General features: G+C 34.9%; 1 protein-coding gene across 4 annotated transcripts in view; it reads right to left on the bottom strand.

The window, feature by feature from the left end:
• Positions 1–24,457, bottom strand: part of LOC110451918 (myosin-VIIa-like) — a 68,198-nt gene extending 43,741 nt beyond the window's left edge. The window contains exons 1-3 of one of the 4 annotated variants that reach the window (XM_021500254.1): positions 24,143–24,457; positions 17,323–17,386; positions 3,333–3,405 (exon numbers count right to left, since the gene is read on the bottom strand). In XM_021500254.1, coding sequence (XP_021355929.1) covers positions 3,333–3,350 — 18 coding nt within the window. In that variant the 5' untranslated portion in view covers positions 3,351–3,405; positions 17,323–17,386; positions 24,143–24,457. Of the gene's footprint in view, positions 1–3,332; positions 3,406–17,322; positions 17,387–18,013; positions 18,095–24,142 lie in introns of those variants that run through there. The other 3 variants (XM_021500336.1, XM_021500184.1, XM_021500420.1) reach the window with 3 other exon arrangements.
• Between the last annotated feature and the right edge of the window lie 360 nt (positions 24,458–24,817).

The raw sequence follows: 24,817 nt of genomic DNA, 5'->3' as shown, positions 1-24,817 counted from the left end.
AGACCCATACCCGTTACCATGCAAGCAAGGAAAAACTAAAATGTTGGTGCTTCCTTTAAAACAATAGTCGGAAGAGATGGGGCCCCGGAAGATCTCAAAACCAGGAAAAAAAAACTTTAAAAAAAATCTTTATTAAAAGGGGCATAACTCCACGAAAATTCACGTAAATTTCTGAAATTCTGAATTGTACGATCAAGCTATATTGGTTTGCAATATGTGTACTAAGTTTGAGTTCAATCAACCTAAGGGAACTCAAGTTATCCCATATAGAAGAAGTGTTTCAAAATCAGTAAAAATCTTACCTTGAATTTTAATGGCAGTAAGTGAGGTGTCAAATGAATTGATGGGCATTTTGGCAATATAATAAGGATTTACAATATACAGAGAAGGGTATATAGATAAAGTGTTACAAAAACAGTCAAAACCAGACTATTAGATAAGTTGGCAGTAAGTGAGGTGCCGAATGAATTGATGGGCATTTTGGCAATATAATGGGGTTTTACAATATACAGAAATATACATAAAGATGAAGTGTTTCAAAATCAGTACAAATCTGACCTTGAGTTATAATGGCAGTAAGTGAAACAAGAGGAATTTTATCAAGGGTTTACGTTGTGTTATATTGAAGTTGTTCATAACACGTAGAAACACGATGATAAGTGCTGTCTTTGATGGAGTTTGTAACTGCCTTTAAGGACCAGCTAAAATGAACTACCATTACATATATAATGAACTGGATAATCAAAATGTCAGAGTTCAGAATTAATGTTTACTTTGTCTCAGAGTGCTGTTTTCGTAAAGGTGTAATTCATAAATTCTTTTTACAAAATCTGTGATGTACACAAAAATGAGCACATTAAACATTAAGTTAATCAGTCGGAATATTAGATTCATCAGTTTCGTATGGATAATAAATTGATCTATCATATGCAGAAATATGGAATATTTTTCATTCATTTATTTAAACTGAATTACTGGGATAATGATATATTTTGGATAATCTGCTGCAGTTATTGCTTACAGAAACAGAAACTGCGAGCAAAACTTTTGTTATTTTTTTTCGTTTTGGTCGAGTAATAATCCAAACTACAGTTGTACGTTACACAATTGCCCAAAGGACAAATTAAATTTGATTCATTAGAAAAAAGAAGAAGAATTATTTCAGACAGTAAACCTTTTAAGGAACAATAGATACTTACTCTGACTTGCATGTGCGGATAAATGCTCACCATGGTTGAATAATTATCACAGAACTAAAATCACGGTAATTACACAAATATATTACGCATTTCCATAGCTAATTCCACCGAAATATCACTAGTGCCCATAATGGAATGTGTATAGGTAAACCCGAACGTGTACGGCATGCGAACACCTCGCAAACACCACACACACGACACAAAGCTATCCAGAATAACTTATCGCTTTTGACCATATACAGAGGTTTTAGAATTCCACCGTTTCCATCAGGTCGGCCTTCGTGGCCCTCTGTACATTACAGTCATACACTCTGGTCTTATCAGTTCTCTGGTCCGGCTTATCACTGTTGTTTAAACAGGAATTAGGGCTCAGCCAGCGGTGTCTTGTTGAAGTTTATTAGCGACATGACCAGCTTGTGAGATCGTGATTGGATTGGGGAAATTTTACAGACTTAATCAATTAGCTCCAATTCAACATGAATACAAAACGTTATAATTGATTTGTTGACGAGGCTGCATGGGATTCAATAATTTCCCGTCAATGACAGAGACATTGAGATCCCAGATGTTACGGGAACTGCGATAATCAAGTACTATATATAGTGCAAAGTTACAATTGTAAACATCTGGTGCGATCATCGTGAAGCATCTCATAAGATTACGACACTGAGGTCAACATCAATCATTTTTAACCTTCAATTAATGACTCTGATGGATCGACAACGTCTCTATCATTTTACTTGACGCTCATGTAAGTACCAATTTCAACTTTACAACAGTACCATGTATCCATGTATAAACTGCAGCTGACTTTCTAATATATGAATTCAAAATTGGAATACATGTGTTTAGAAAATATGTTTAGCATCGTAAGATTAATATAATTCTTGAGTTTAAAATCCAAACACTTGCAAGCTGATGAACTTTTTTTTTAAATTTCACTTCAGGTGCTTAGCTGCAGGAAAGTTGTAGCTTGACAATGTCCACTTAATTTTTAATTCTTAAACATTTCCTGCTTTCTGCAAAAGGGCTACGGTACATGTCCAGCCAGTATCTATTAAAATTTTAAAATTTTTGGAGCTGCTCCACTTTTCCACAAAAATACTATGTTAAACCAGAGATTGATCTGCCCACTGGGGGCCGGTGCAGAACAAAGAACAATGGATAATCATTGCGTTATTATATAAAATGTCACTAATGATTCACAGATCAGACAGCTCAGAGCTGGCCAAAATGAGGCAAATGTTCCAAAACTTACGAATGTACAGCACGTATATTGAGGCAGGACACATTGTTGTATTTACTTTGTTGGACATTAAATGTCCGCTCGTTTAAGCATCGGCACACTCCTCCGAAAATCGCCATACATATTTTTTACCAGTTTTTGTTACTACAATTCATAAAATTAATGCAGAGCATATAAATCTAATGATAGCAAATGGGGGAGCATACTCAGATAATAGTAAGTGACGATAACCTATTCTTCACCTATATTTTGAAATATGCAAGCATGTTCATGTGTAGACATCATTTATGTCAAAGGAATATTTAATGATATATCACATGTATAAGGGCGATCATAAGTGGAAATACATTAGATTTTATTTAGCAATTTGAGCACAGGTTACTCCGAATCACAAATTTGTAATTGGCTGGATGCAGAACAAATGTATACAGCAATCATAAAAAAAATGTAATATGGATATAATATGTACTGTAGCTTGATTATATAAAATCTTTTTTAACCCTTTCACCCCTATGTAACTTTAGTAGACTCTACCATACAATTGATCTGGATGAGCCCATTATGTTGTACAGTGGTGAAGGGTTAACTGATACATAGAAAAATTAAAAATATTCTGGATGTCAATATCTGATTCAAAAACTGATTGCGTGAAGGCAAAAATGTCAAAAAGTGTCTTTTCACAAGATATTTAATTATAAGATTATCTAACTCGGCAGTTACGATCTCACTTCCTCCTTCTATAAAAACCTGATGTTGAAGATGTTCCTTGTTTGGCGTTTTTTCTCCAGGGAAGCAGAACAGTCAGAGTGCATTGATGCGTGGGTACAACTGACAGTGTCAGGAAGCACCATTAAATAACGGGCAGATATTAGGTCTGTTGGACTTACCTTTCCTAAGATAACCATTTTGGAGATGATTTCAGTGACCAACAAGATGCTCTAGTTGTATTTACATCACAGCCTGAAAAACACAAATAAAATCCACTCATTAACATATATTGCACTGGTGTAGAAAGGTACATCTGTTTCACTTGTACAGGTGAGCTGGGGGTCTACCTGTACAGGTGAGTTTGCCACAAATCAGCTGAATCAAGGACGGCATCATCCAATATTTATCATCCAAGCTAACGAGAAGGTTGTTGCAAGCTGATCTTACGATGAGCTTGCCAGAGAGTGCCAGAAGAGCCCTAAGTTGTAGTCCTGGACTGTAGTAAGATGCAAAAACATCGACGCTTACTGAATTGTTAACGAGTTTGTTAGGCGCGACTGCTGCCCTGACTCTAACCTAGCTTCAAGCCTAACAGTATTTTTAAATTGAAAATTAAACAGAAAATATAACCTGTAAAAGTTGATGGTGCTGTAATCTTGAAACAGTCTTAAAATGAATGTAGCAAGTAAACACACAAAATATACCTGTTTAATTTATATATCCAATGGCTAATTTATAGTATAAATTATTCATACAACTCGATTAATGAAACCACAGACTTATCAGGCAAGGATGCAATAGTTTGTGTTAAAGAAAGCACAAAGTACTGCACTTTCCTATCCTCGAAGGATTATTTTAACTCATTTACACCTGAAATTTCATAATGAACTATTCCAACCTTTGAATTGGAATAGCTCAAATGTGTCTTCAGGGGTGAACGAGTTAAACAGATTATGGGAGGGTCAGCTAGTAAACAGGGGGAATAACTCATTTTCAATAAAACACTTACCAGTACTTCTCCTAGCAAGGTGCCAACAGTTAATTTAATACTTGAACAGGTTTTATAATTCAAGACATCAGATTCAGGGTATTAAGTTTAACCCTTTCACCTCTAGATCTGTAGACCATAATGGACTCATCCAGATCAATGCATGGTAGAGTCTACTAAAGTGACATAGGGTTGAAAGGGTTAATACTGAACAAAGAATTTTGAAATGAGTTTCCTAGTTTATTATATAGAGCAAACCCTAAATATACTGCCGCATGTTTACTGCCAACATATTTCAATGCCCCTTTTTCTTACTTTCTTAAAAATTCCTTTATATATCTCCCTCAATCCATGGCCAAACCCCCTTTACATCGCTAATTTGTTTTGGACAAATGATTGGCAGTATAAAGAGGATTTTACTGTAGTGAAGTTTATAATGATATTGATTTGAGATAATTGTCTATTTCATGGAGTTGATAAATGAATGTTATTAATTATGCATAGTCACGTACAGAGCCCGTAATTTGTGGTCAAATAATTGTAGAATGAGTTACATGAATCAATGAGGGTGCTTATGCAAGGCAATTGTCTATAGACAATTATGTATGCATGTGTGTAATTAATTGTATAAATTACCTAATTCTGTATTATTATACATTGATTTTACAGAAACTGATTCCAGTCAACAGAATTAACAAACTGTACATACAGTTCATATTTGCATGTATATATATATACATACATTTTGAAAATGGAATAATGTTGCCCATACTGTATATTACTCCCAGGTGCTGGACACACTTTTATATGATATGATATGTATATAAACTATATACAGTAGATTTCCCTAAATATCACTTCGTTTTTTGTCAGAGGAAAACATGATATTAAACCAGAATGTGACATTAACACAAAACATGTTTTTCTGACCTTATCAGCTGTCAAAACTCAAAAGTGGCCACATTTAAATGCCCAGGTGATAAAATTTCATCAAGAAGATGGTTTAGTAAAGGTTATTGTAACTTACATGGCTTTTTATTAATTAACAGTGAAATAATCGTCTTTTACCTCTTATTTCATTGAAATATGCAGCTAAAACACTTGCTAAGTTCCGGTTTATGTGCCTTATGATTGTACATGATCAAATAGGCCTAGATCAACCTGTAGTTGTCGTTAGCTCAATTATAGTCTATATCCTGCCTCACATTCAGATTCCAGGAACAGCCTTATGTCACTAAAATGTTTGCTTCGGATGGTATGTCTCATGTTAGTCGAGGAAGGAGAAAAAAGCCTCAAAATGACACTGATCAAATTTCAGTGAAATTGTAAATATTATCATATAATCCTTGCATTTTCTATTGTTATATATCTGTTCTGCTATATGCATAGTTCAAGATATAAAACAAACTAAAATTACATGCATATAGCGAGAAAATATGGTGTTCTGAGAAAGCATGACATTAACAGAAATTTATATAAATATATATAATTGTGACATTAAGTGGATACCACTTAATTACACACTAGATCTGACATCACAGGTTACAATAACGTTACATGGTGCATGAGCTCATAAGGACTGACAAATCCTTGTCGGTTATTTTTATATTTGTAGTCTTATGTTTCACAAATTACATTTTAATTTACATAAGTAATCAATCATATGATAAAAAGATATCAAACTTGTTTCCAGTCCCTCCAAAGTTTATAAATTCAAATCTCACTGAATTTAGTTTGCTTCATATTTTCACAATGAAATGTTGGAGATCTGTATGAATAAGCAATACATAAAGAACACATTAGGTTACAGTATTAACTCATTCACCCCTGAATTTTCATAATGGACTATTCCAACTTTTGAATTGGAAGAGTTCAAATGTGTCTTCAGGGGTGAATGAGTTAAACAGTGTTTTGTCAGTGGATTTATGACAAAACTGTTTATCTTGCTGTATTTCTATTGCTTAGTTATTGAGCTGTAACATTTTGTCGGCTGCACTGCAGGCTTTTAATACACTATATAGCATGCATCAACCATTCAATAACACATCAGTAACAGCTTTTCACCTGTATGACTCAATAAATTTCACGACTTTCCTTAGGGACGGACCCGGGCTATAAATGTGGTACAAACCGCAGTCTGGTCATCAAAGGCCTATTACTGCAGTAGTTATCACCTATCAGAGCCAACAGTGAGCCGCACTGCCCAATAAACACAGGCAAATAAACATCAGGGCATGTTGACTAAACGGTAATGTGGTGCTCACCTCACTCTTGTTTATCTTATGGAGGTTGTGATATCAACCGTCCAAATTGATTCCAATTCAATGCAGGAGTCAATAAAACTGTTTACAGCCATAGTTCTACATCTGAACAAATTAAGTAAACACACGTTTTACAGGACAAGAAAATAACGTAATAGTTTCAATCACAAAAAAACAAACATCTTCAGGCCTTTTCTCTGATGTCTTGTTCAATTTGCACGTAAATTTAGGGTATTTACATGTTATCAGGTAAAAGTCAACTATAATATCTATTCAAGCGCAGTGGCATGAATCAGTCATGCCATCTTTTCTCCCCTGGAAGGATGCCAATATCAAAATATTTCACATGACAAATTCCCAGTAAGCAGGTACCCATCTGTACAGTTACGTAGACTGGAACACTATAATGTGCAGGTAAAATCGACTCACTTATTGACAAAATAACAATAGCTTAAATATTTAGCTGCAAAGGAATTTTTAAGCTTATGTTGCACATTCTGTTGGCCGATTTCCCTAAATATGTATAACTAACATCCCTATAACATATATTATAGTGTATACTGGGACATTTTCACCCTTCAATTGTAAAATCCATTTTCGCTCGATATTAAATTCACCCTTCAGATTTAATCACCATGTATATTATGTTGTTGTCAAATGTTTGCTCTAATGTAGAATTTTCTGTCATTATGGAAAGCGGAAAAGATTAGAATTCCCTCAATATATCATCAAACCCTTTTATAACATCAAAATTTTGCAGGACAAATTAATTGTGACAGTATAACAAGGTATTATAGCTATAGCATCATATGAAAGAAACCTAAATTAGTTTATTATTATTCCATACCCGTGTTTAGATTACGTAGGTTTCTATCAGTACCCCAATTACACTATTAATGAATTCCACCTGCACAGGTTTGTAAACATGCAGGTGTAACTTAAAAATTCTTTAAATCAGATATGATGCATTACTGTTCAAATATCACTGCGCACAACAGTATGTAGTAATCTTTTATCTTCACAATCATAAACAGATATACATGTTTATTTAAGTCGTAAGATTTCCCCTGTAAGTATCAAATTTGTTATACTTACCATATATACATTGTTAAAGTTTGTACATACATAACATAAATATTGCCCAACCCAAAACTGATATACACCTACATTGTACATGTACTCTAGATCACAAGCCAGACCTGTACACTCAAATAATGCCCCACCCACCTCAATACCCTTGTAATATGCATGCATACAAGATGACAACTTCAGTGCAGGTGTGTCTGCCAAAATTTGGTGGAACTGTAATTATCTCACCTCTAATTAAGTCAATGAGGCGTTATAGTCACCTGTACACACCAATGGAGGTATAACTACAGATACATAATACACTTACTGATCAGGATCGGAGATTTCTTAATAGTGGCAATGTCTGTTCAGTAATATTAGTCATAGTCTGGAGTATGTTTCCAAATATAATTTATGCAATTACTGTTTGGAATTGTTTCAGTAATATTCATTAAACTAAAAAACAAATTACCAATATTACATACATTGAATATTACAAAATTAATTCAAACAGACCAGAGATCACATAACAAGTATCTGTTTCATGAAAATAAAGAGAAATTTAGATTTTAACCCATTCACCCCTGAAATTACATAATGGAATATATAAACCTTTGAATTGGAAGAGTTCAAATGTGTCTTCAGGGGTGGGGGAGTTAAACCTACTGTAAAACCAATGAATGAATTATGATAAACCATCTTGTCCAACAAATTTTCTCCCCTCTAAGATGACTGCAACCCCTACGGCATCCCAGATAATTCCATACCTTACCCCCCCCNAACCTCCCCTGATCCCCTAAACCCATGTTAGACCCTCTCCTGTCCAATACAACTTACTCCAATCCTACCTAACCCTTGACACTCCCCAAACACTCACCGGGACCCCACCCCAGATCATCTTCCAACATCCCCCCAATCAAAAGTCATGGTCCCCAACCTCTGCCCATCCAGCAGACCCTTTCTAAATCCTTTTCCAACCCTTGATCACCCCTTAACAACCTTTCTGGTCCAGGAATATCCTTGGTCTACATCCCCTTCAGGTATGATTGTGTATGATCATGAGCTATAATAATGGTTCCTGTTGATACTCCTTTTTGGAAATCATTCTGAAACTGTATAACAGTTATAATGTGACAACGTAAAATTTGTTTCGTACACATTTTATGTATAGATCTAAAAGCACCGTCTGCTATTCTCAACAATTGTCCGGTCGTCTCTCTATAGGTCTACAGCGACTCAGATTATAAAGAGACACACAACACTCTTCAGCTAACACAAAGCATTTAAGTCTATTATCAGAGCGTGTATGAATATGCTGTATAATGTATAGTAGAACAAAATTAGGCAGACATCCGGGGTGTCAGCAGGTAGCTGTAATACTTTACGGTACGGCATGAACAATAGATCTAGGTCCAAAAATGTCAAAAACTTGCTCTGGAATGCAACAGGAGTGATTCATATAATAACAACACATGAAGTTCTCCTGGTAGTATATTACAGGCATATAGCTATACATACTGTAAATACAACCTCCACAGGTAGCTTATTTAGGTACACACCTAGCTAATAGACAGTAGCATGACAGGTTACCTTCTAGTTACATCTCCAATAGCATTACAGGATGCTACACCTGCAGTAGCAGGATATAGCAAAACAGATAGACCTGCAGTAGCATTGGATGTAGCATTTTAGATACACCAGAAGTAGTATTTGATGTAGCTATTTAGATACACCAGCAGTAGTATTAATGTAGCTATTTAGACACACCAGCAGTAGTATTTGATGTAGCTATTTAGATACACCAGCAGTAGTATTTGATGTAGCTATTTAGATACACATGCAGTATAGTATTGGATGTAGCTATTAAGATACACCAGCAGTAGTATTGGATGTAGCTATTTTGCTACACCTGAAATAGTATATCAGGTAGCTTTAATACACATACATTTGCAGCATTAATACAGATTAAAGTCAATTACCTAGCAGTGTTAGACAGGTTAATATATATAGCTGATAAATTAGAAATATGTCAGCGAGTCTCACATCATAACATTACAACAGTATGTATAAGCTGCTGAACCCAGTGTTTATTAACAAGTGATTTTACATACAGGTGCATATATATACATAGGTTTTGGCTCACATCATATGTAAGTCATGTATAAATCTATCACTCCCACTTACTCCCACTGTATATCTTGTATGCCTGAGTGAGTGAGGTACATGAAATATATATACCTGATAATCTATATCTGTCAAATTAGCAAATCTGTCTGCAACACATTGTATGCATTTAACAATATCAGCTATGTTTTTTTGTAATACTTTAGATGTAATATTTTATTTTACATTATATTTAAGGATATATATATATATACACTTTGTAGCTGCATTTGAGAGTTAAGAGTTACTCCCCCTTTTCAATTAAAGCATTGTGTACTTATCAGAATACATGATGATATGATGTGTCTTGTGTTACAATCATTGAAACATATATTTACAAATTTCCTAAATGTGGACAAGTCACCTTTGGTACTTTTTTAAAGCAATTATCAAAGAAAATTTAACGTGCACCCTTAAACTTTATTTGCTTTTTATTTCAAATTGATTTTCACATTTAGGACATTTTATTCCATGGATGTTCATAAATGTAAATATCATTTTGAAATCTTTTCAGCAAATTATTCCTAAAATATACAAAATGAAATTACAAGCCATATTTGACATATTTTTTCAGTAATAAACATTATATGATCTATTGTTGCTGAACTGAAATTGATGAAATCTTTATACAAATTATTGTCTGATCTAATCTAAACTCTTTTATCATCCAAAATACATTAACATAACAGTAGCCGAATAGGGGCCTGTTTCCCTTTTCCTAGGGCTACAGTTTATTGCTGGCTATATACTATATCATGTACATGTAGTATTTCTATACTCCATTGAATTAAGCTTTATATAGCTGGGATACCATAAACCATATTCACACATAGAAAACTGATGTTATCTCCGAGTGTCCAATACCTGTGATAGCCATGATATTCCAAAGCTATGAAGGTATGGAGGGCGGGCAGTTATACAGATTATGACAACTTTGGGTCAGGTACAAACAATTGAAAGATAATAGCTTCTGTACGGACACTGGAGACATACAGGTCAGTTAATATAATATATATAGCAACCATCACTGGTAGGTACAGAAAAATGGAAATATTAACCCTTTTCACCCCTATGTAACTTTAGTAGACTCTACCATGTATTGATATAGATGAATCCATTATGGTCTAGTGGTGAAAGGGTTAATATAATATTTCCCCACCTTGGGGGTAAGACAGAAAAATCACAACCAAACGGGAAAGATTTTTTAAGTGTCTGGCCAGAGCCCTTTCCATTTAAGGGCCAGATTTTTAATAACCTTATCCCAAGGGTTGAGGTTTTTCTGTCTTACTCAAAAGCGGGAATGATTATTTTTCTTCCACATCAAATACAAGTGATAATTTCATGCAATACAAATGTTGATTTCATAATTTCCAGCCAATCGGGATCGAGTTATCTTCCGTGATCTGCTAATGTTGACGTGACATTTGACGTCGCATTGTCGTCGTGAAGTCATACAATTGACAGGGTAATCCCCATCTATACCCTAGGGTAAGACAGAAGTACCTTTCCCTGACTGGAAGGGTGGATATCACTGTCTGATGAAATGGAAATAGCTATTCTGCAGCAGGATCTATGTATAGAGTAGGCAGAGATATAAAGCTACTGAGAGAAAGATGCTAATGGTCAACAAGGTGAAATTTTATTCAAGAACATAAGGAATTTTCTTACTGCTTTATATAACTGGGTTTGAGTTATTTTTAGTGATATTTCAGTAAAGGACATTCTGTAATATTAAAGCATTAAGACTTAACGAACAACTATCTTAATTTGACAAGATCAAGTAGTCCCCTTCTTTTTTTGTCAGTAAAATAGAGTTTACAAATAAGACAGAAAGTGGTTAAGTATCTTAGTCCTTTGAACGAGCTGTGTATATATATATATGAGGGCTATATGTAACCTGTAAATTGACATACGGTGTACCTGTAGGAAGATAAGGCATTAATACCCAATCGGGGGGAATTATTAACATTTTTCTGTAACCTACATGTACAACAGACCTCGATAAAAAGTTTGAGGCGACTGTCGTGATCAATAATTTGGAATGTTTTAAGTAGCATGATGTACAATGTGTGTGTGTCGGTTAAGGTGTTACTGTATAGAAGGACGACTGCTGAGTGCGCAGTCACAAATACGGAACATTTAGCTCGTCCACGCACATCCATAACCCACACATCCTGAAAGACCTGTTGTTACCCTCCAGGCATACAAACTTTTACAGTCTAGACTTATCACAGAAGATGGATTTATTTTTTTTGTAACAAATTCATCATTCAAGAAACTACTATAGATATACAGTAACTCAGTATAAACTTGCACCTCTAGGACTACATAATTTGTCCAGTTTTCAGAGAGTTCTAGGTTGCAGAAGGTCGATCAATCTTAGTTTAAACAATATTTTTTCAATAATCAACAGTATTACAAATACAACTATAAATATGGGATGGGAAAACAAGCTTGGAGCTTATATTAATTCTTGATCAATCTTCTTTTTATACGCTGTCATTACTGGAACCAAATTTCTTTGGTTGGTGGTTAAAAAATAGACAGAAATATTGCTTGGACAGAGTGTCTGCAGATTCAACATCATATCATATTTGTTTGTAATACATGAAGCTGAAAATTCAGTTTAAACAGCGATGACATTGTAACAAGCTTAAGAAATTGCAGTCAGTTGAGACTATGAGAGACAAATTACGAAACAACAATTTTTATACATTAAACTGACTGTACTTCTATTAAAATGCTACAGTTGACTTCCTGCTGTTTGTTTGGTAAATCATCCAGATCGCCTTGTCAAAATTTACCCTTCATTGGTAAAATCCTGTGAATATCGGCTCGATCAGTGTTATAGTTTTACCCTACACTTTTAATTACAGCCATGAGTCTATAAGTACTTTGTGTGATACATGAACTATTTAAAATATTTTGTAGTGAATTCACACCCATTATCAAGGAAAACTTTTAAGCTAGAAACATATCTGTAAGACAGAAACCCATTCTCCAACACTTAAAAATATAGCAAAGTCACAGAGGTCAAGGTCAAAGGCCAATAAGTCCTGCTGTTGAACATATATATAAGCATGTGAGTTATTTGACATTCTGTAAGCTCCATTAAGTAGCTACATGATAAACTGTCAGTTAGTCCAGAACTGAACGAAACGCAAAAAGTTCATGGATTAGATTTTAATGCCATGCACCACTTCGTAGCAGGGCATGTCCAAAGAATTAAGGCCAAATTTTAATCTACAGTGACTATTTCGCAACAGTAACGCTGCAGTATATTTGCCTGGGTGCAGTTACTGTATGTATCACTGCAACTGTATCGATCTATACCACTGCACCATGTGTACCAATATGGTGTTATCTGGTAAAATTTCCCTGATAAGAATAACCTTAAGGCTATGATCAAGCTATTAGTCAAGTATAGTGCCTTCAGCACATCCAAACTTCATTCCATACAATGCTATGTAATGGCCCAATGCATTGTCAATCTTAAGCATTTTCTGAGACGTGAACATATGAAAGTGAAATAATCTTCATAGAAAGATGCCGGTCTTTCACAGAATTTCTTACCAGTATATGCTGCTACCTATTCATACAGCTGTGTAGCCGTGAACGGTATTGTATCTGGATGTCAGTTTATAATAGCTTACTACAATTTCTGTCACAAATTTAAAATCTCCCTCAGAATTTTATCAAGCTGGATTTACACCTGGCAATGCAAGGTGACTTTAACGGTAAATGAAATTAAGGTATAAATTTCAACCTCAATATCCTGGGGTTCTGCTTTCTTGATATATCTTCTCTAGAAATGTGCATGCACTTCTCGAACATCTCATGTCCAAGTCTATAAGGCTTACATGTACAGTATGCTATTGACTTGGTTTCAGGTTAAAAATCTGACCAATAGCAAGACTGATACCTGTCCTTTGAAGAATACGGGGGGGAGCTACACCCAACGTTAAAGCCTATCAACTAATTCACCCCTACATATTTAAACTGGACTTGCCTAGTCTTTGATTTGGTAAAGTTCAAATGTAACTTTAGGGGTGAATGGGTTAGCTCTAATTGTGGAACCCTTTTTTTTGCAATTTAAACTGATACTCTTTACCGTAAATGAAAGAACTGGGTTAGGTACAGTAGTTACCAGTCAACATTTTCACAGATAGAGAAAAGGGATTCAAAATAAACTGTATGTTACATGGAGGAAGGAAAAAATCTTAAAAAGAATGTTTATTTTGTTTTGTTTCTTATCAGCAAGCAATAAAATGCATTTATCTTGTGATGAGCACTTCAAACAACTCAGGTATTGCTTTGGGCAGCGTTGTGTACCTGTAGATTTGTTACCTGTCAAATCAATACTGTTTTACGGATGTAATGTACATGTAGGGCGAGACCAAATGACATCACCAGGTAAACATACTTATTACTGATCATAGCACACTGATAAGGTGTTTCTTTTCTCGGACTGTTTTCTTGTCTGTTTATAAATTTTCAGATTTCAGATTTTATTTCCAACACTCAGACACATGAAAATGTGTAACATGAAGTATATGTACATGAATTCATATATTAAAATACACAGGTTCTGGACACACTATATTTTAATAATATATATAGTAATATGATATATATGTACATGTAACTGTTTTGTTTCACTGTGTCTTGATAAAGGAGCGGATCGCCTCGAAAAATTTGACAACCTACTTCTTTGCCCCATATACTATTTTAAGTAATTTGTATCCTACGGACATACCTCCATTAGGATCCAGTGTTATATGGGATTTTACCGTCTATATTACTTCTTTGACCCATAATAATATATAGTATATACATACACATCATATTATAGTGTGCACCACCTGTGTACCAATACATAAATATGTACTCTTATGTGAGGTCAATAAAAACTATTACGTATATAACAAAATTTAAAACAATATCAAACTTGAAATTATGTTGCCCACAACAAACTACATGCAGAGATTTAAACAAAACATGTTCACAAAGGTACCGTATATCCTTATTTCTATATATCAGAATATTTATTTACGAAATCATCTTCTGCTGGCATGATGGGGGGAATCGAAACCTTAGTTTTTAATAAGGCATACCCTATAACCTTTCTATGAAAAATTCTAAATAATTGTTTTTTTTGGTGTGTTTTTTTAATACCACCAAACACCCACTCCTGCTTTTTACACCTGTAACTTTTATCAGTCCAGCTGATCAAAATAACCATGCATCATATGGTCAAGAAAGTCAGTGGTCAGTATATGGTCATATATAGATGATCATGATGGTCAAGGCAGTGATTGTGCTAGTGGTCAAAATGGTCATAAAGTGACGTTCATCAAGCAGTGATGTATAACAAGACATTCACTGTACATGTCCGATTGTCTTATTACAGTGATGAATGGGGGGGGGTTAGTACGCTCACCTCTGACCCCATGACCTCTATAAACTCTAGTGACCTCAATTGACCTCTACAGGCAAAGTCGTTGTTGAAAACTGATGTACAGGTCATGCATAGAATGCATTATATACACAGAGAATACTTGTGGCTTAATGCCCTTACACCATCTACAATCTAAGGTCAAATGAGGGTGGGCGCATTAATTAAGTGAGACACCATTTTAAAATAAAACAATAGGATGGAAAGAAAAAGAAACAGGAGAGATTCCAATAATTACAATGCGGGCAGAAGAACAATGCGGGCAGAAGGACAGCCCTAGCCATTTTAATGTCCCATCAGCAGACACCACAAGTAATTCCTGCAAGGGCCCAACATTAATCTGAGCAAAACATCAAATGACAACATTGTTGTACCTGTTGTAAACAATTACACTTGACAATTCTTCATGTTTCGGACACTGAAAATGAGTAACTGGATACTATATATGAAGGAAATCTATAATAAAAAGTTTCAAATCTGTTTATAAATACAGATTTCAGTAATCATGTTATCTACTTCAGCTTTACAAATATTACAAACCATTTATTGACCTTCTAATAGGAAAATAATTTGATCTGACTTGAAAGAAATTGCTCTAAACTAGCAAGCTGTATTCCTGTTGCTAGACCGATTTATCATTTGTTTATAATCCGTCCTTTATTTTACAGGGTGAAATAATTGTGTCATAGTTTAACCATTCGGCTTGGACTATAACATCATTTATTGGAAGGCGGGCAGCGGGATGTCCACTTCGGGATGTCCACTTCGGCCCAATATTCAGGTCTTATTCAGATCAGAGTCAGATTCCAGGTGATTTATTCTAGAAATGGAATTCCCTTGTACATTGTAGCTATGAAACAATTGTTTAGGTTACATTATGTGAAAGGGATGGGGGGGGGGGGCAACCCAATCCTGGCATACCTCCTAAAATATGCTAATGATATTGACAATGATACTTTTGCTCAATTATTTCAGTCACTTCTTATTTGATTAGGCATTCTCTGTGTAGTGGCCAATATGTCTACATTTTATTTACTTTGATCTGTGATTCACAGGGGTGTTCATCTAACACACATTGAGACACAGAGTCTTTATAGCTACAGCTTGGAGTCTTTAAATAATCTGAGGAATAATAATGGTACAGCTCTGATAGTAACATATTCTAAAAATTCTGTGATCAAAATCACTGATCATACCGATCCTGCAGATAATGACAAACCTTATTAAATATAATAGCTGTCTTTGTGGGATACAAATGTTTAAGAACTCCGTCCATATTTCCAATTATATACATTGCCGGTTTTAGCTTTCTTTAACCAAGCAAAAAAGAAAAAATATATATATACACTGGTAAGCACATATTTCGACACCTTTTTTCCGACATTTAGGGAATGTTATATCAATACACAGCTACTCTGCACGCACCTGGCGGAAGAGTCAGCGAGACATGACATCCCATAATACTCTGACCTCTCCTGTATTTAGTCTGTGTGCCATTCACTTGGACAATATATACCTGGGATCAAACGCTGGTCAACCAGGTGTAACGTTCCACGGGTCATTTGGCCGATACCTATTGAGTCCCCTGTCACTAAATTCTACAGGTGTATCACACAGGTAGACTACAATAAAATGACTAAGTCTACATTCCTTAGGTATGTCAATATACCTATTCGTATGTAATAACACATCTGTCCCTAATTTGTAAAAATAATGGATTTGTCTATGCGTTGAATATTACAGAGCAAACAGGAGTGCTGAAATTTGCTCAAACACAAATGACCAGTTGACTTAAAACAGCAAGATAATTTTAACTCATCAAATATTTGATATGTACGTATTTTAATATAATAAGCCACACCCTTTTTGTGTCACCCAGCTCCACCATAACCAGGTTGGTTTCCACCCTTCAGGCAAGTGACTTAAAATACCATCAAATACACTGTCTGTACAACACAGAAACCTTCACCAACACACTAAAACTGCAGGCTAGGAGACAACATTTGTTCAACCCCTTTTATCTTAAAACATACCTAATTACCATACACCGTGCCATCTCCCTACCTGGTAAATAATTTGATACTCATCTTCAAATAATTTAATTGTGTTAAATTGTCATGTGATCAAAAACATACATGATATGCATCCCAATTGGGTAACTATATTAAGCCCTCTGAAGAATGTTAGTTATTTTATTTATTTGAAAGAAAAAAATTCAGGCCACGCCCACTTACAATGTCTTCCCCTTGGGTACCAGTGGAATTTTTTCTACTTGAATCCTACAACAGCCAGCTGTTCCTGCATGAATTGGGAAACATAGCATTATTTTCATTGAAATTGGGAACATATTCCTCTATTTTCTTCTTTGTTTGCTAGAGGAAGCAGCCTTTTTTCGGATGTAAAACTTAGGCAAAAAAATACTGACTAGGTCATGCATATGTTTCATTGTCAAATAAAAAAAAGGTATTATTTATCTCATTTACAAATTCAAAACTGATAAACGAATCATCAATAATTACTCCAACAAAAACTTATTATAATAAATAACTGTAATTACTAAATTAGTTTTAGTTAATATAAAGTTTATGTGTCATATGTAAAACTCTATAGATTTTGCCATTCATGGATGTGCATAAAGCAACTTCAATGAATATAAACACATAAATGAAAAAAATCAGTCTTTCGTAAGTATAAACTTGATATACCTGTTTAGATGAACACTATTTAAAATTATACTAGAGTTTGAAATTAGTTTTTCCTGTTAGGAAAGATAACAATGCATATAATTTTTGAAAGTTTACCCGGAATGTTTAAAGAAGGGAGGGATGTGACTGATTAGATTTTGTACATAAATAATTAGTTTATGATAAAGAAGAGAATAATTCTAGATGAGGAAATTATAATGCATACATAAATGATATATACCTCGCTAAGGATTTCCACTTCCTGGTTTAGAATACATTATCAGGTAGTCAGGTTATGCTCCTAGCATGTGAAATACTTCTCAGAGATTATCAGTTTGTCCTACTGAAGGTGCTGTATATATGTATAACACAGAGATTTTCAAGTGTATGTACAAAATGTACTGTAGGTGCATTAAATAGTGCAGTGCCCGTGTGTGGTAAATGTCCTAAAATTTTGATGGCAAGGATAAATTAAGGGTGGAAATTTGAATTGGGAGTATATAGCCGTTATATTATTAACTCATTCACCCCTGAAATTTCATAATGAACTATTCCTTCCTTTGAATTGGAAGAGCTCAAATGTCTTCAGGGGTGAGTAAGTAAAGGCACCTTTAGCATCAAATTTATAAGGATAGAACAGCATTTTTCCTGGAGCAGCCTGACGTCACCACAATGTTTGATTCTAATGGTTGTCTCATGTCATTCCAAGTGGGAGGAGAATTTAAGCTTCAAAATGAGACAGATCGAATTGCATTCATAGCCCCATGAATGCAAATTCTTATGATAATGCTTATAGATGAACATGCAATAGAAATGTATATATATATACACACAAGGAGTAAAACAGTATAATATGCTTTACTCATCAGGGTTTGGTCACTATTACGTGGTGCAATAATTTAACTTACAAGGTAATCGACTGTTCGGGGAGGGGGGGTTGTTCAGTATATTGGCATAAAAGAATACCAGAGGCTTGTCAAACAGTTTAAATGTTTATATCCGTTTTTCAGCAACTGGTGTTATTGAATTCTTTGTTCTGAGTAACTAAAGTAACAAACAGTAAGATACAGGAAGCATCTATATAATGCTGCACTTGATTGGTTCATTTCAAGTGTTAATTGAACCAATTAGAGACTTGCTTACATTACAACACTTGGTATTTTTGTAAAATCTTTCAGTGCTTGAACAAAATGTATATCTTCTTCAGCAGTTCCTATATTGTGTACCGAACTGAAAGAAAACATTCTGCAGTACAACTAGTAACACTGCAGGATAACGTATAGTAATGTTTCACTCCTATTACAAACTACTGCTATCATTAATTATATCCTATCCTGTTAATTATGTTAAGAATTTTCCATAAAGTCGTATTTAGTACATATCAATCGAAACAGGATATAGTTTCAGAATTCAAATTTAATTCCAATTAAACATAAAAAATCATACCTGACTTTAAAATGATTTTATTTTCAATTAAACTTTTTGTATTCTTTGCAAATTAAATGAATTAAATGTCTAATGAAGATTGATTCATTACGTACATACAAAAGAATCATGGCTTATCTAATTTTGTACTCGTTACTAAAAATGAATTAAATAATTCATAGATCATGGTTCTATACCAACACCTAGCCCAAAAGTTAAACATGCAGTTACCCGGAAGACACTACATATAAAATGTACTGGTATAAAATCGTTATCACCCAGCTGGAGGCCTACAGTAAAAGCTGTACCACCCACTGGAGCTGTGTCAATACATAACCACTGAACTGATAAAACAGCAGTCTTTATAAACACTGAAATCTATATAACAATGCAAACAAATAGTTAAGACTGAAAAAAAAAACTGAAATTGATGATATCATGATTTTGCAGAATGACAGATGGGACATTATTCAAGATTTCAGTACAAGAATCAGCAAGGTAGAATATTTAACATGCGTGAAGATATTTTTTCTTTTTGAGGGTTTGTGGACCTCTCGTTCATCAGCCAGGGTCATCAGTAAAGATTGAAAGAGAACTTCAATCATATATACATACATACACTACACCAAAATGTATGAAAATTGTCGTGTAATGTACTTGAAGCATATACAGACGGTGTCCAAATTTTCAGCCAAAGCTCCTTCAACACTGTTTTCTCACTCTAAATAAAACAAACCATTCATTATACTGTAGTATAATGGTATAGATCTGGATTTCAATAATAATCCTTAATACTTCTAAACGCATCTGGGGTAAAATTATAATTGTGACTTTCAGAAGTGTTTGTCTTGTAACTTTTCAGGACACCGGTTAGGGAGTATAGTCGTTACAGCACAATGTTTTATATCGCATATTCAAAACTATCTCACTTCAGAATTCAGTACACCATAAAGTTTGAAAAAGGGCAAATATAATTTAGATGGAATTAAATAAGATACCAATTAATTGTTGCAATGGGCAAAGATTTACGTTGATGTCTTTTGTGTCACCAAGAAGTCTAAACGCATATACTGCAAAGAGACCCACATTACAAGATCGAGGTTTCTCTCACGATCATGGAAATAGAGCAGGTGGTGCTCATTTCCAAGAATCAGCGAGGTAGAATTCTTAGATTACTGCATACAAGATAGTGGTATTATGTGCCAGGTAAGGCAGATGAAATTCAGGGAGAACTTTGACCCAATAGCAGCCAAAGGTTCATGGAGAAAGCCAATAATCAGGGTTGGAAGTATGCAAAATCATGGTGCGTTTGTCAGGATATGCAGCTACCCGAGACCTGGCCCTACCCACAGTAAGAGTCTAGGGCGGGAATCGGTGTCGGTATGTGTAGATGATTGGGTACGTAAGCGTAGACCCCCTGTACAGAGTTAGACAGCAAGAGATGGTGAATAAACCCAGGTCACATTGATTTCTGCTGCCTCTGTAACAAGCAGGGCAAAATGAATTATTCAAACTGATACTCATTAGGTTTCTCGGCACCTGTGTGGAGATAAGCACAGGTGTATAGAAGTGAATACAAGAAACAGTTACAAACAATACTTGTACACAGTACAGCGGTGTACATATACATGTACACAACTGTCCAGATCAAGCCCTAATGGTCAATCTCTCTCGGTCATATCCCGAAACAATGTTGAAAAGTATTTGAATGCACCTGTTTCTTGCGAGTAGGAAAGGGCTTTCAGTAGACACTTGCATGACGAGATCATTGCTTTTGACTTTCCAAAATTTTGCTTTCATGACTATTGGGTTTGAAATGATATGCTATTTTACTTGTATTTTGACATGTTTAAATTTCACAGAAAGACTTTTAACTCAGTCAAGGGGCACAACTGAAAGCAATCAGATGGGGGAAATATGGTATCTGAAAATATAGGGGTGAGGCTGACCCGTGTCTAGTTTCAGTTTCTTTATTACCTTGTGTGCTTATAAGTATCCACAGATAAAACACTTCTCTTTGATCTTATCTCCAAATTTTATAGGGGTCAAAGGTCAAAGTGCATATGATGCAGTTAGATTCTCCATCAACACTGAACAGGTTTACACAGATCAGTATATATATATAATATACTTGTGATACACGTCAAATTGTCACTATGACTAACCGCTTTTAGAAAGAAAATAAAAATTGTTTATTTCCTAATAATTTGAATAAATTTTATTTATGCACGTTCGTGACACTTTCAAATTTGAAATTTAGACTTTTAAATTCAAGTACCAGGAAATAAAAAAAATGTTGAGCAGTTTGATATTTATGGGAAAAATAAATATTAAAGTAACAAAATTTCAAGGCATTATTCAAAAGTGAGATTTTGATGTATATATACCTATGTGTATTGATGCACAGCTAAAAATCAATTTACATAAATGTTTACACAATTACGTAGTTTCAGGCAGAGCAAAAAAAAAGAAATTAGGTATATATTATTCACTGTAATAAGTGTCTCACCTATTTTGGCCACTTAACGAAATCATAACTGACCTTTTTCCCAAACACCCTCCTTTCAAGCTCTATCCAAATAACAAAAATAGTACTAACAATATACACTTTATGCTGACACTACTGTCTCAAAACCTGACAAAACTTTTTTTCTAAAGTTTTTAGAAAAAAAATGTTTCCTTTACAGCAACTGACAATACTTGCTTTTTTAGCATAAAAAATGTCCACTTGAGCTAATTTTCCAGTACCCTGGGAGCTAACTATGGTAAATATGGTACATGTGCATTTAATTGTAAATCAAATAAGACAATTTGGGTCCTGAATTTTTTTTAAGGAGATTTCAAAATTTTATTAACCATTTAAGTTGTAGATCAGTAAACTGACCTCTGACTTGAGGGGTCATTACAAAATAAATGTTGACATGTGTACATCTGGCAATATCTTACGCCATCAAAAAAACTAAATTGATCCAAAAGATGTAGGTCTTCCTATTTGGTAAATAACACAGTGATGCACTTTGCTTCAGGTGTGATTGTACTAGCTATAGAACATTGCTTACATTGTGGTAAATGTCCTTGTGGTATACAGCTTACTTGGTGGTAAATGTCCTTGTGGTATTATCTGATTTGTGGTAAATATCCTTGTGGTAAACAGCTTACTTGGTGGTAAATGTCCTTGAGGTGTACAGCTTACTTTGAGGTAAATGTCCTTTTGGTATTATCTGATTTGTGGTAAATGTGCTTGTGGTATACAGCTTATACAACTTATTTTGTGGTAAATGTCCTTGCGGTATACAGCTTACTTTGTGGTAAATGTCCTTGTGGTATACAGCTTACTTTGTGGTATTTTCCTTGTGATATACAGCTTACTTTGTGGTAAATATCCTTGTGGTATACAGCTTACTTTGAGGTAAATGTCATTGTGGTATACAGCTTACTTTGTGGTAAATGTCATTGTGGTATACAGCTTACTTTGTGGTAAATGTCCTTGTGGTGTACAGCTTACTTTGAGGTAAATGTCATTGTGGTATACAGCTTACTTTGTGGTAAATGTCTTTGTGGTGTACAGCTTATACAACTTATTTTGTGGTAAATATTCTTGTGGTATACAATTTATTTAGTGGAAAATGTCTTTGTGGTGTACAGCTTATTTAGTGGTAATTGTCCTTGAGGTATGCAGCTTACTGTGTGGTAAATGTCCCTTGGGCGGCTTAATGTTATTTGGTTTTGGGGAAGTTTCTTAATTTTTGGCTATAGGGTCTTATTAAGTAATAATACTACAGGAATGTGTCAGACAATTTAACGGCAGCTTGTTGTTATTGAAAACTAAACCATGTAAATAAAAATCGACTGTAAAATCTTTCAACAATTTTATGTTAACACTGATCTCCATGTTTCTTTCGTAAAATATGCACAGTCACACTGTTTCTTGAATTTTACTGGTGTAATGATATGTCATTGTCGTCATCCTGATTATACATGGCAATGCACAGGTCTACCTAGATACAAAAAAGATTGGAGTTTGATCAGCTTATTGTGAAATGCTGACAGCTGGACATGCATGGTAGTTATCAATATGTCAATTGTGTGGTTACATATTGATATTGTCAGAGTCATATTGACAACATGATCAGCCCGGTGATTCATCATGTGTACATGGTATAGGGAATACACATTACAAAACTCATTCCTGTGCACCACTCACTGTAGTGATCAAATTGAGTTATCTGCATGGATACTTAAGCTGACAAAGTGAAACTAAGAATTAACATCATATACTTCAATACCAATATTAGCTGGGGCAGAAATAAAAATGTCTTAACTATTTTCATATTAATTTATTTGACTTTTCTAACACATAAATAATCCTGACTCTAACATGTTTATATGAAGAGAATAGTCAACCAAATGGTTATTGAACCTCCAGCCTCCCCCCTCCCTATAAATTCCTCACCTGCCAAAGAACTTTTTTTTCTACACCCACCCATATAAACCTCTTTCATTATGATAAAAGTCATATCGTTAATGAACACCTACATGACAGGTATATTCGAGGTACACACAGGTATGTAATTTAGAGTACACTGTGGTCACACCTGTGTGGTACCCCGTATATTGGGCAATCCCACCCGTGTCAGAACACCCGGGTACATGTGTATGTTTTATCACATACCTTTGCACGGCTACATATACCTGAACTGTAGGTGCCACATGTACATTTTCTACACCATTTACCTGTCCTGTCACCTATCCAGAACACATTCACAGAACTTTCTGTTATTTATTACTGTATATTTATGTAAAAAATACATATATACATGTACTTATCATGGCCGCCAAACTTGTCAATCAAGTTATTATTGAACAGCGAGTTCACGAACCGCCAAGGTCGGCACGAGGTGTTTCTCACACCTGAGATGGGTAATTAATGATATATTTACGTTACCTTGTTGAATATGTCGGTGGAAGATTGTAAGCGAGTTTAGCCCGGTAGGTCCTCCATGTTGTTCTGAAGCGTATTTCCCTGTGTATGTACCGGTCACACCCTGCCAAACCTGTCGGTTCTCTCACTCGTTCGGCCCTGTGACGTCACCGCTTTTTGTTTTCCTCACCTGTACGTATATTTCAGGTAGCACACAGTCGACAGGTATACACGAGCGATTGGTTTCTACATAACATATCACCTGTTGATAAAATGATAAAAATCCACACTATGACTACTGCAAAGTAAAGTTTACCTATGATAATTTACCTGTCTATTTTTAGATGACGTCACCTAAAACCGGAAGTGTTTTCCGTAAAGGAATAAGGGACGTGTGTACTACACTTGTTAATGAGGAATAGAGAAATACACATTTAACTTCAAAAGTCATGCGCGTCCCAGCTTTCACCCCGAAGAAAATGACTACCGCCAGGGGCGTTTCTAGGATATTTGAAGGAGGGGGCGTAGAATCAAATCTTTCGCCGAGCGGAGCGATGCGAAAAAAAAATAGACCTTTTTTTTGCTAAAAAACATAAAATAATTGTGAAATGCACTACTGTAACGGTTCCTGACTTGGAGCATGTATATTTTATAGTTAAAGTGTCAGGGTATTTATGTGTTTAATTTATGAATATGATA

This window comes from Mizuhopecten yessoensis, unplaced genomic scaffold (assembly GCF_002113885.1).
Source record: "Mizuhopecten yessoensis strain PY_sf001 unplaced genomic scaffold, ASM211388v2 scaffold81, whole genome shotgun sequence".
Classification (NCBI taxonomy): Eukaryota; Metazoa; Mollusca; class Bivalvia; order Pectinida; family Pectinidae; genus Mizuhopecten; species Mizuhopecten yessoensis.
This window is presented reverse-complemented; position numbering and strand designations above follow the sequence as displayed.